This window comes from Eublepharis macularius, chromosome 6 (genome assembly GCF_028583425.1).
Source record: "Eublepharis macularius isolate TG4126 chromosome 6, MPM_Emac_v1.0, whole genome shotgun sequence".
Taxonomy (NCBI): domain Eukaryota; kingdom Metazoa; phylum Chordata; class Lepidosauria; order Squamata; family Eublepharidae; genus Eublepharis; species Eublepharis macularius.
The window spans coordinates 26609980-26622281 of record NC_072795.1 but is presented as its reverse complement, the minus strand read 5'-3'; the positions used below and the strand labels follow the sequence as shown (position 1 = coordinate 26622281).

Sequence of the window (12302 nt, the reverse complement as noted above, 5' to 3'; positions counted from 1 at the left end):
TTATCACGATGCAATCTGCCTAGTTTGGTTGAAAGAGTGGATGACATTAAAGAACAAGAAACTATTAGCCCTAGAGGGATATAAAAAAATATTTGGATGGCATGCATACCTATGGCATGACAAAGTAAAGGTCAACTCGATGTTCCTGCACCATTTTGTACGGAGAAGTCTATACACAATCTGGAAGAAGTACAGAATTTACCTACAAGAAGGAACTCCTTGGTGGGTGGTTCCATATGAGGTGATAGACCCGAGAGCTGTTGACAATGAACGACAATGTTTGACATACAAAGAAATAACTAAAATAGAAGCATCTAAACTTAGAATAAAGACGCAAGAGGAACTATCACCGAACTACGATTGGTTCCAGTATAGACAGATCAGAGATTTGTATAACTCGGACTCTGTAAAGGGAGGTATACGAATAGAGAATTCGGAACTAGAGCAGACCCTTTTTAAAGAGGACAAGAAAAGAATATCCAAGGTATACCAAGTACTGTTGAAGTGGTATACTGAGGACGAGACAGTTAAAACACAAATGGTGAAATGGGCTATAAATTTTAATAAAGAGATAACAATGGAGGCATGGGAATACTTGTGGAAGACTACAATGAAGACAACGACATGTACAAATATTAAAGAGAATATTTACAAAATGATCTATCGTTGGTACATGACACCAAAGAAGATTGCGCTAGGGAACTTGAACACTTCTAATAAATGCTGGAAATGTAGGAAGCATGAGGGCTCCCTCTATCACATGTCGTGGTCGTGTGATGTAGCTAGGCAGTACTGGGGGGAAATAATAAGAGAAATGAGTGAAATTCTACAATTTCAAATAAATAAGAACCCAGAACTCCTGCTACTAAACTTGGGAATGGAGGGAATTCCAGCCCATCATAGGACGTTGATATTTTATATGACAGCAGCAGCCAGACTTTTGTATGCGCAAAAATGGAAAGTACAAGAAGTGCCAACTATTGAAGATTGGATTTACAAATTGCTGTACATGGCAGAAATGGACAAGATGACAAGAAAACTGAGAAATCTGGACTCAGGGCAGTTTAACACAGATTGGGAGAAGCTGAAACAATATCTGGAGAAGAAATGGGAGGTGGGAGGAAAACTGTGGCAGTTTGAGAACTACTGAAGTATAATAGAATGTAGAGGGGGGTGACTTTACCGGGGGGGGGAAGAGATAAATGTGAATTTATAAGCAGTTAGATTAACAGATTGATATATATATATAGATACATATAGGTTAATAGACAGAATATTGATGGAAAATAATTAATGATAAGGTTTAAATATAAGTATTGAGTAACCAACAATATTTTCTTTCTTTGATAAGAATTGTATAATGCACCAAACTGAATGTACAGAAGAGTTAAATTGATTGACTATGTGATGAGTTATATAGAATTACCATAAAAAGATACAATGAGTAATATATAGAGAATAAGTCAAATTGTTTGATTTAAATGTAAGATTTTTATGGTTTATGATATATAGGTTTATGATATACAGAAATATTTAAAACTGGAAATGGGATAAATTGTTTATCCAAGATGGAAACAAAGACTTACAGTTTGGGTATATAACAAGAAAAGTAGTTAAGGATGTACTGCTTAGTATAATAGAGAATGTATATTTGTTTTAGATAGAGGAATTTAACAGAAGTAAGGGAAAAGGGACAAAGGGTGGGAAAGCTGTTGGAAGTCAACAAAAGGGGGGGAAAGGGAGGGGGTTAGAAGTGAAAAATTTGGGGAAAATTGAATGTAATGTAAAAAATAATGGATTCTAACCCAATAAAAATTTTTTTCAAAAAAAAAAAAATCTATGAGTAAAGCACTAGAGGAGTGGAACATGTGCTGCCCCCAGCTTTCATCACCCATTGATGAAATGGGTGATGGCATTATGTCACTTCCAAGAAAAACCCCAAAGTGATGTCGCTCTGTTGTAGGAATCACCAGAAACTCTATGGTCAAAGAATGGAAAGATGGCAGTATCAAATTTCACCTAGAACTGATGTAATGTGATTTGCTGATGGCACCTACCCATGTTCCCACCCCCACCATTTGCCAGCCACTGGCTGGCCATCTTAGAGTTAAGTTAGGATGAAATACACTGGCTGGTACAAATTTATCCATTGCTGAGAGGGAATTTGATACTCTTCTCTCATAATAATACCAACAACAACAACAACAACAACAACATTCGATTTATATACTGCCCTTCAGGATGAATTAATACCTACTCAGAGTGGTTTACAAAGTATGTCATTATTATCTCCACAACAAAACACCCTGTGAGGTGGGTGGGGCTGAGAGAGCTCCAAGAGAGCTGTGACTGACCCAAGGTCACCCAGCTGGCTTCAAGTGGAGGAGTGAGGAATCAAACCCGGTTCTCCAGATTAGAGTCCTGTGCTCTTAACCACTACATCAAACTGGCTCATGGTTCATGAAACGTATTGGGTGATCTTGGGCCATTAGGGTTGCCATCTCTGGGTTGGGAAATTCCTGAAAATTTGAAGGTGGAGCCTGGGACAGGTGGAGTTGTGGGAAAGGAAGGATATGATGATATATAATCTACCCTCTGAATCTGCCCTTTCGTCCAGGTGAAGTAGCCTAGAGATTAGTTGTAATTCTGGGAGAACGCCAGACCCCATTCACAAGCTTCCAACCCTACCATTTGTTCTATCAGCATGACCACTCTACAATGTGGTGACAGTACCTGACAGTGGATTTTTGGAAGCAGCAGCCTCCTCCTCCACTGCTTCCCCCTTGCACCCACTGTTGGTGGGGCCAGCAGTTTTGTGCCCACTCCCCGTCTACACCCATTGATTTCAACATGCAAGTTGTGTGTAGAAGTCTCTTGTCTCATTTAAAATCATTTGAGACAGAGGCCATCACAGCATCACTTGTAGCAGTGAATAACTAAGTTAATTGTCCATTGTGTGAAAGTGCTTGTTATTGTGAATTCTGAGAAACTATTTCTTCGTATAATGCATAAAATATACTGTCACAAAAGATAGTGGTAGTAGTGTACAGTTTCCTGGAGGTTTAAAAATCGTATATCGAGGTTTCTACATAGCACTGCTTAATTCTGATTAAAGGCCAAGAATTGGATTAAAAATACATGCCATAATGAAAGTGAAACTACATAGACTGTCTGAGACCAGTATGACATGCAGTCTAAGTATGGCTTTAGAATATTTTTCCTTGCTTAGACAGTCCATTCTTTTCCAAGTGTAAAAACTCTGTTCAAAAATTCTAATACTGATCTTAGCAACTTCCTCTGTGCCAAACAACTTTCCAAAAACAAGAATATTTCACCAGCTTTAAAAAAAATTCCTTTGTTTCCTGAATTAAATGTATAAATAGTTTTAAAAATCAAAATAGTACATTATCTTTTGACAATATTCCAGTCCTACTTGATTTGTCTGACAGTATGATAATCTATTTTTTTTTCTTGTCCTGTCATCAGTTTTGCGAGTATCAACTGAAAGTGAAATGCTAGAATTCTGCCAGATATAACAGATATGTATCCACTTGGTAAAACTCTGATCTCTTTCTCTCCCTCTCTTTTCTTGGTAATATCCAAATGACCAAGAGCTTTAAGGTCATTTCAGCAACAGGGGAAAAAATGCTATTCTTCAGCTTGATCACTGAATTGGAACGGAAACAACCTTGATATATTGTCATTAGATAAGACATTATCTAAAACAAGATATAAATCAATGAGGAATCCACATGGTAAAAGTTGCCTCAAGATTGAAGAAGTAAATTGCTAAAGAAGAAGTCTTGTGCACTTCCTTACATAATATCCACCCTATTTCCCTTTTCAATATTTACTTTTTTAAAGAGAATTGTTAATATTATTAATCTAAGAATGAGTACACAATACAGTTAATTTAAAAGAATGATTCTGCATATACTACATGGAATCCTCGCCAAACTATGAAAGCTTTTTAATTAAAGCAGTCCGTCACAGACCAGAGCAGTGAGTTATTTTCTTCTTTAATTTCTTAGACTTGTGCCTTAATGGCCTACCAAAATGCTAAAAATTACTGTTTCGTCAATGAATGGCTGAGACCTTGATATTACAATTGGCTGATTTTTATTCATTTATTTTGCAGTGTAGATGAACCGAATCAAAAGTGCATTTGGAGGGATATCATCAGGAGACTCCCTCTTGTTGACTCAAGATGCTATGTCTGAATGTGCTATTGAAAAAGAAAGCATTAGGCCGGATGTAATTAAACACTAACAATACACATGGTATTAAAAACAAAACAACAACCTGGTACTGTGATTCACAAAGCAGGTCAGCAATTAAGCTTATACATAGATATAGATATAGATATAGATATAGATATAGATATAGATATAGATATAGATATAGATATAGATATAGATATAGATATAGATATAGATATAGATATAGATATGGTAACTACTACATTATGCGTACAAATAATTGCTCCACTAAAGTGAGAAAGTCAGTCTCTTATAATGCAATCCTAAACAGACTTATACCCTTCTAAGCTGACTTACTTCAATGTGCTTACAAGGATGTAACTCTGTTTAGAATTGCATTGTAAATGTGGGATTTCAGTGTACTCGCATCCTTTGAAACAAGCTACTTAAAAGGTTATAAAAGGTTTAATGTTCCTATGGTATGCAGCTTCTACAGAGGCATTGTGTATGCACCACAATCCTTGCTTTGCCATCATCATTAGTGGTCCAAGATATTTATTCCCTAGTAAATTTGTGTAGGATTGCAGCCTTTTATAGCCAACAGCAGTAAACACTGCACAACATAAAGATGTATTCATCTGAAAACAGGGCTGTCAATTTCCTGCTGGGAGTGAGGCATACCCTGCCCCTGGCTCCTGTTTGCCACTGCTGTTTAAATCGCTGACAGGAGAAAAATAATGTTAATATTTTTTAAAAAGATGTCAACAATAGCATGAGCATTTCTGGATTTTTCCCAGATATCAGTCTACTCTAGGAATCTCCAGAAACTCTATGGCTTTACCACAGAGTTTCCAGCAATTCCTAGAGAGATGTGATGTCACTTCTGGAAGTTCCCTGGAAGAGGTATCACTTCATTGCTGACAGCACTCCCCTCATGCTGCCCTCTCCCAGGCTCTTATTTATTTCCAGGTCATGCCTGGTAACCCTATCTGAAAAGTCAATTAATCCTAATACAGGTGTACATAAGCCCTGGCACAAATACCGAAGATCAGCACAACAGATCATTTTGTTTGGCATGCAAGGCTGGTACTCTACTCCTAAGGTGGTAGCAACACTGGTGGGTTTAGCTAGCTCTCAGGATATCTAGCGAAGTACAACCCTAATCTCTCCACCACGTGATTTTTGTTGGCCAGCCACCAACATCTTCACAAGTATACATTGCAGGTTTCTTGCCACTTTGGCCTAACAAAGGAAACGAAGAATGGTACCACTCATTTCCAGACTCTGGACCTGCCAAAGTGTTCTGATCACATTCTTAAACCCTCAGCTGCTTAGAAGTACAGGAATAAACAATGTATCTTTTCTACTTTCTCATAGTATGGTCTTTTAGTTTCTGGGACTGGTCCATAACCTGGGTTAATATGCATTATTCACAGTGATTATGCACAGTGAAGCTGTCTGAAGGTGAATAGCTTATCGTGAATACTAACAGTTCACCAAATTGCTGTTTTAACAATACATAAAATGTGTACAACTATCACACATCTATTACCTATATGATCAAACACAGAGGAAAAATTAGGTATGGTTCAGTTCTATGCTCATCTGTGAAGCTAATAAGATAGACCTGGGTAAATCATTACATCATAGGGCCAAGCTACACATGACGAAAGACACTTGCCTGGCAAGTGGATTGAGTGGAGGGCAAGTGAACAGGGAGAAATACACTTGCCGTTCAAGTGTCATTTGTCACTTGTAGCTTGGCCCTCAGACTAACCAATTGCACAGAATGGCTGGAAGATTAAAATGGGTTGGAGATCCAGTCAACTTTCTAATTCAATCTCACCCAATTCCCATCCTTACAAAAGCGCCCTTTCCACATGGCTTTTGTGAATGCCTAGCTTAACCCTTTTTGGTGGACAAAAAGGACTCCTTCTTCCTTTACCACCAACAGAAAAGCTTGTTGGATCCAACCCACTGAGTTGGGCTCAGTCGAGGAAGGTGGGATACAAACATTACCAATAAATATCAAAAATAACTATCTGTAGACCTTCATTGATGTTTCTGCTAGCAGCTGAGGGGGGCCAGAAAGATACCAGCAATGCAAGGCTGGCATAATAGTATAATTTATATCTTAAAGTCAGGGCAGGATTTAAAGCACACTACTTATGTGTAGGGGTGTGCAAAGTGAAATCAGCTTCTGGAACATTGAACCAAATTCAGAAAATCAAGTTATAATGGCACTTTACACCAAAAAGTTTGTGTGTTTCTTTTTGGTTCATACTTCACAGCAGATGCAACAGCAGCAGATAGGCACTGGACTCACATGGCAACATCTTGTTTTCCTTAACAACATTCATCAATCAGATCCCAAGGTGAGAGAGCCCTTAAGTTATTAATTAACTCTGTTGGTGGTAAGGGGGAATATGCGTTATTCACATGAGTGCACCTTTCCCCCCCCCCCATCGCTACCTGGACAATGGCATTGTCTTCCTGCCAATTGGGTCCTTACAAAGGGAGACCCCTCCTCACCTATCAGCTTTGGAAACATTTGGTTGGGGAATGTGCAGACTTCATGCTGCTATTTTTAATATCTTTATACAATGCTTTTAATGTTTTATGATAATGTTTAATGAAATGTTTTAAATGTTTTTAATGCTGTTATCCACCCTGAGCCTGCTTGCGGGGAGGGCAGAATATAAATATGACAAAATAAATAAATAAATAAATAGGCTGCAGTTCTAAAGACATTTCCCGGGGAGAAAGCAAGTGGTCTGTTCAATCACAAAGCAGGGTGGTTTTTAATGCTGCTGCCACCACTGTTGCCTCATTATCCCTTTACCAAACAGTTTCCTGCCATAGTGTGTACTGCCGAACCTCACCTTCTTCAGGGTCTGCTGTTGTTGTGTGTATGTATTTGTGAGTGTGTGTAAAGGAGGCAAAGTGGTTTAAGGGGAGGCTTGTGTTCTGTGCAATTTTGGCACCATCAAGTTAAAAAACAGCTGCTCCAAAGAGCCTGGAAACCCTCACTGCGAAGAACAGGGCCAAAACTCATGCTAAAAATAATTTTTAAAAACCAAAGGGATTAAATCCAAACCAGCAATACCCTAACTGGAAAACCCCCCAATAATGATACATGGTTCATTTGGAACCCCTGGATTCAAAACTGAAACTGATTTTTTTTAGTTCACACCCCTACTTATTTGCTAGTTCAACAACACTTATGTTAAGGGCTGTCAGTCATCCAAATTCACCCTATAATTATTTATGAACTTAGCAATGACTTTTGTTTGTTTCTAGGTCAGTACAGTAGCAAAGCAATTTAAATGTGCTGCGCTTCTAAGTGTAACTGAAGACCAAAGAATAGACCGAAATATAAATTGATGAGTGTAAATGTCTGTTTTTATGAGTTACTTTTAGAAAATAAACATCTAAATTATTAAGAAGATGAATAAAGCATCAAGGAAACTAAATGACCAACATGACTTACTCATATGTCGGCTTTGTTTGTGACCAACCATAGAGGTTGTGGACGTCATAGTGTAGAACTGGTTTTCCATTGGGTAGGATCTGTTCACTTCCCATGCACAAGGTTTTGGAATTCAGCCCATTGCCTTTGTCCTCCAAGCCTAATAAAGACAAAAAATGATTTTTTCTGTTTTGCGGTGGAACTCAAGAACATTCCCAAGGTAAAATACCTAATAATGTGTGTCATTATACCAAGTGATGCTCGGTATATATGGGCTGAGAAACATTAATTTAATTCTACTGAAATATGCCACTAAAAGTCTTCTGCAGCTGCATTAGAAGGGAAAGGTGGCACTATGCTTCACAAAGACACTGACACAAAGACACAAAGACACTTCAGGATATTTGCAAGCAACATGGCTTTAAAAAATGCCTTGTTAAAGGTGAAATGCTCTCTCTCCCTCCAGTGCTAGTGAGATTTAAAGAGTAGGGGAGCCAGTTTGATAGTGATTACAAGCAGCAGGACTCTAATCTGGAGAACTGGGTTTGATTCCCCACTCCCCCGCTTGAAGCCAGCTGGGTGAGCTTGGATCAGTCATAGCTCTCTTGGAGCTCTCTGAGGCCCACCCACCTCACAGGGCGATTGTTGTGAGGATAAGAACAACACACTTTGTAAACTGCTCTGAGTGTGGTGTTAAGTTGTTCTGAAGGGCTGTATATAAATTGAATGTTGTTGTTGTTGTTGTTGTTGTTTGCATTGTCATTCATGCTTTATCATGAGACTGGCCTTCATAAAATTTTGTTTAAAAATCAGAATTGAGGGCAGAAAGTGGGTGAGCTCTGGTTCCTTCTCTCAGGAGTGGCAGCCCGTTTGCCATGCATGTGGAACTGCATTCTGTAGTATAGACAAACTAGCTGAAAAAAGAATCTTGGATGGGAAAGATGCCTTAGATTTTTTTTTTAATTCAGCAAAATAGCGATTGCCAGGAAGCCTTATTTTCTCTGTTTCATTTGATAGCAGTAACAATGAATATGGATCACACGCTGAGAAATTCTAATTTTTCGACTGAAAACTGAGTAATATTAAGATAGATCAATGGAGGATAGGTCCATCAATGGCTAGTAGTAATGGTGACTAAAGGGAACCTCCCCATTAAAGAAGCAATCAGCTTCTCCTATGGGCTTGTCATAAGTCATCAGTCACCTGCAACTTTAGGGCACTTTCCACCACCTATACTCTGAATACCAGTGCTAGGAGACAACATCAAGGGAAGGCCTTCACCTCGGAGCCTTGTTTGTTAGCCATCCAGGGCAGCTGGCTGGCCACTGGGTGAAGGAGGATGCTGGAATAGATGGACCACTGGTCTGATCCATCAGGGTTCTTATCAAAAGCTGGATAGTGCTAATAGGCAACTGAACCATCATATTTCCAGAAGCTTCATTGTTTACGGAAGGACTATATACCTAAATGGGGTTTTAAAAAATCAATGAATGCATTTGAAAATCCACCCCACTTCTATCTTCACGATATGAACATTATAACGTTCCAAGTGACTTAAAAGAATGCATAATAAACTCTCACTTGGCATATATGGAGGGTTATTTAGGTCAGAAGTACCACATCCATTAACTGCTCCATTGACAAAGTTGGCTGGTTCATTCATGTCCTTAAATTATAAAGAAAAATAAAATGCATAAACAATTTAACATTTAGTTATATTTACACTGACTTATTTCATTAAAGCACTGTAAGGTGGACTCTTTCGTTGGTCATTTTGTTGGAAAACTTCATGAATAACTTATAAAATATTCTTCATCTCAATACTAGGTCTTCAAACACAAAGAAAGTGTGCTAGAAAGCAATGGGCCCACAGGCCTAAAATATAAGCCATGGGAACATACATTTGGGCAATGCCAGCCTGTGTATCCCTCTCCGAAAATACGTAGTTCAAAAAATGAGTGCCATGACATCATTGTGCCACTGCCCTACTAACTTGAAATAGTTACAATGCAATCCTCTGGAGAGTTACTCCAGTCTAACCCCATTGAAGACAATGGTCTTAAACTGGAGTAACTCTCCATAGGATTGCACTGTTAGTCTTGATAGTGCTATTTATTGTTTATCATCATTTATTTTGGTTTTTATCATCAACTTTTTTGCTGCATTGTTTGATTTCGGCTATTAGCACTGTTGACTGTTGCTGATTGTTTTCTATTGTTGTTCCTTTTCTGAGGATTCTACTAATTTGTTTAATATATTTTATTAGATTATTGTTTTAATTTGCAATTGTAAGCTGCCTTGACTACAAGGAGTACACATATTTAACAGATAAATAGTGGTCACCTGCATCAACATGAGTTCAACAAAAGATATCACATCAGTATTTCAAATAATTTAGATAGATATAATTACGCCTCTGTAAAATAAAGGAGGTATAGCTCTTACACTGTAAAACTAGAAGAGAGATGAGTCTGGAATGCAGGTAATAGTCACTGCTTTTGGCATCCGTGGTTAATAAAATGGCTTAGATATTATTAAAATAGGGGGAGACTTACAATCCACAGGCCATCAAATTTAATGCTAGCATTTGGCTGTCGAGGGTTGGTATGGAACTCTTGGATTTCTGTTTTCCACCACTGAGCTGTAGAGTTGCGGAAGAAATCTGGGAAAGCAACATAAGCGCTGTATAACTGTAGGAACAGATAAAATGAAAGTTACATATAAATCAGTTGAAACTACTAGATTTAGCAAACCTAATGTCAGAAAGGATAACAGTAAAATACAACCCACCCTTGGAAACCCATAGAATTAAATGGATCAGAGAAAGCCCTACAGGGGGGATGAGCTTTCTTCAGCCTTGAGTGATCAACTTCTTTTAGAACAAGAATCTGTCTGCTCCACATACATACTCAGAGTGTCTTTTAAAATGGCTTAACTGATCAGTACTGAGTAGAGATGGGGACGAAATGAACCACGAACCAAAATTCATGATGGAACAGCTGGTTCATAGGCAAAGAAACATGTGGTTCGTGGGGTCACATTTTTACGAACCAAATGACTTTTTCCTACCATTCCATGGCTGGTTCGGGAAGTCAAACACTTTGGTGCCATTCAATACATTGCCCAGGCAATGGTGATCAGTCTTTTGGTTGCCCCCAGTCTGAGGCCTCCACGCTGGCAGCTATCCCTGCCAACTAGAGAGCTCCCATTCTGGCCAATCCAGACAGGAAAAGGGAGGGAGGGTTAGAATCTCTAAGGCAACTGAGGAGATGAGCCTCCAGTGGTCATGGTAACACCAATCTCTTAATCCCCAAACCATGTTAGGCAGGTCTTTCTGCAAACCAGAGTGTTCCTGTTTTGCTCAATTTGGGCATTTTATATAAAAAGGGAAAGCTCTGTGCCTCTTGGTTTCAGTTTCAGCAGAGAGGGAGAGGAGGGCTTGCTGGAACTTGGCTTCGGGATCTTTGGCCTGCACTTGTTGCTGGAAAAGGGACTGAAAAGCCTCTTTTTTCTTGCCTTTTCTAACTGGGGAGGTGTTTGGGAAAGAGTGCTTTTCCCTCTTCCTCTGCAGCCTAGTCTTAGCTTTTCATCTTCCCCACCTCCAGCCTAGTCTTAGGCCTTTGAGTTGAACTGGGGCCTTGCTTGACTGAGTGAGGCCTATCTTCTTTTTTTCTTTCTTTCTCTGCTTTTTGGAGGGCCTCTCTTCTGGTTTGGTTTGTGGAGGTTTGTGGGTCCCCCCCAGGGAGCCTCACTTTTCTGTTTGCTCTCTGTGTGCACTTGTGTGGAGGCATAAGGCATTGATGGCTCCAATTCTATCGAATGGGACTTTACTGGGGGCACCAGTTTGGGGGGTCTATAACTCGGAGATCTGTATTGCGATCTTCACCAAACTTGGAGGGTGGCTTTAGGAGAGCCTGCTGAAAACTCCCTGTGAGGTTGGGCTCTCTGAGCGTGAAGGGGCCCATCCTGCCCCCCCATGGACCACTAACCAGTTTGTGAAGTGGCTCAAGTGCAGCAAAGTATGGAGTTCAGGATTCATGAAACTGGACAAACCTCAAACCTCGTGGTTTGTTTTTTTCCAGTTTGTGCCCTTGTCGAGTGCTGAGTGATCCTGAATACACTCATCATGTGTGACCCTCATTTCATTCATTTTGTGCATTAAGACTAGTTATTTATCCAAGGGGGGGGAGAACAGAAAAAGCCATAATTGTTTGGAGCCTAAGATCAAAGTCTTGTTGCCCTTGTTGGAATATAATAATGCCTAGTGTACAAAAGAGGAGCGAAGATCCTGCATGAGGAAGCAAGTTTGACAGGAATGCAGGGGGGGGTACTCTCTTTCTTAAGGATCTTTTCCTTTTGTACATCTGCAGAAGCTAATCTTAGGCTGTCCTACTAAAACTTTCCACACACTTCACTCTTTCTCATACTAGCTGGGAAGCTAGACTTCTCTCTATACTTTCCTGTCCCATTGGTCAGTTCCAACAATAAAGCTTTCATTGTACTTAAACCAGTTTGAGGTCCATAGTGAGGCATTTGTTCAAGCTTTCTTCCCTGTAGCTGCCAGAGACAAGTAAATGTTTTAGTGCAAAGGCACTCTGCCAACCCTTCAGAAGTATAGTGGGAGACAAATAGTT

General features: G+C 39.4%; 1 protein-coding gene across 1 annotated transcript in view; it reads right to left on the bottom strand.

The window, feature by feature from the left end:
* The window catches only part of SI (sucrase-isomaltase), a 178856-nt gene that overhangs the window by 70517 nt on the left and 96037 nt on the right, over positions 1-12302 (bottom strand). The window contains exons 35-37 of the mRNA XM_054982800.1: positions 10224-10358; positions 9250-9334; positions 7690-7828 (exon numbers count right to left, since the gene is read on the bottom strand). Coding sequence (XP_054838775.1) covers positions 7690-7828; positions 9250-9334; positions 10224-10358 — 359 coding nt within the window. The remainder of the gene's footprint in view (positions 1-7689; positions 7829-9249; positions 9335-10223; positions 10359-12302) is intronic.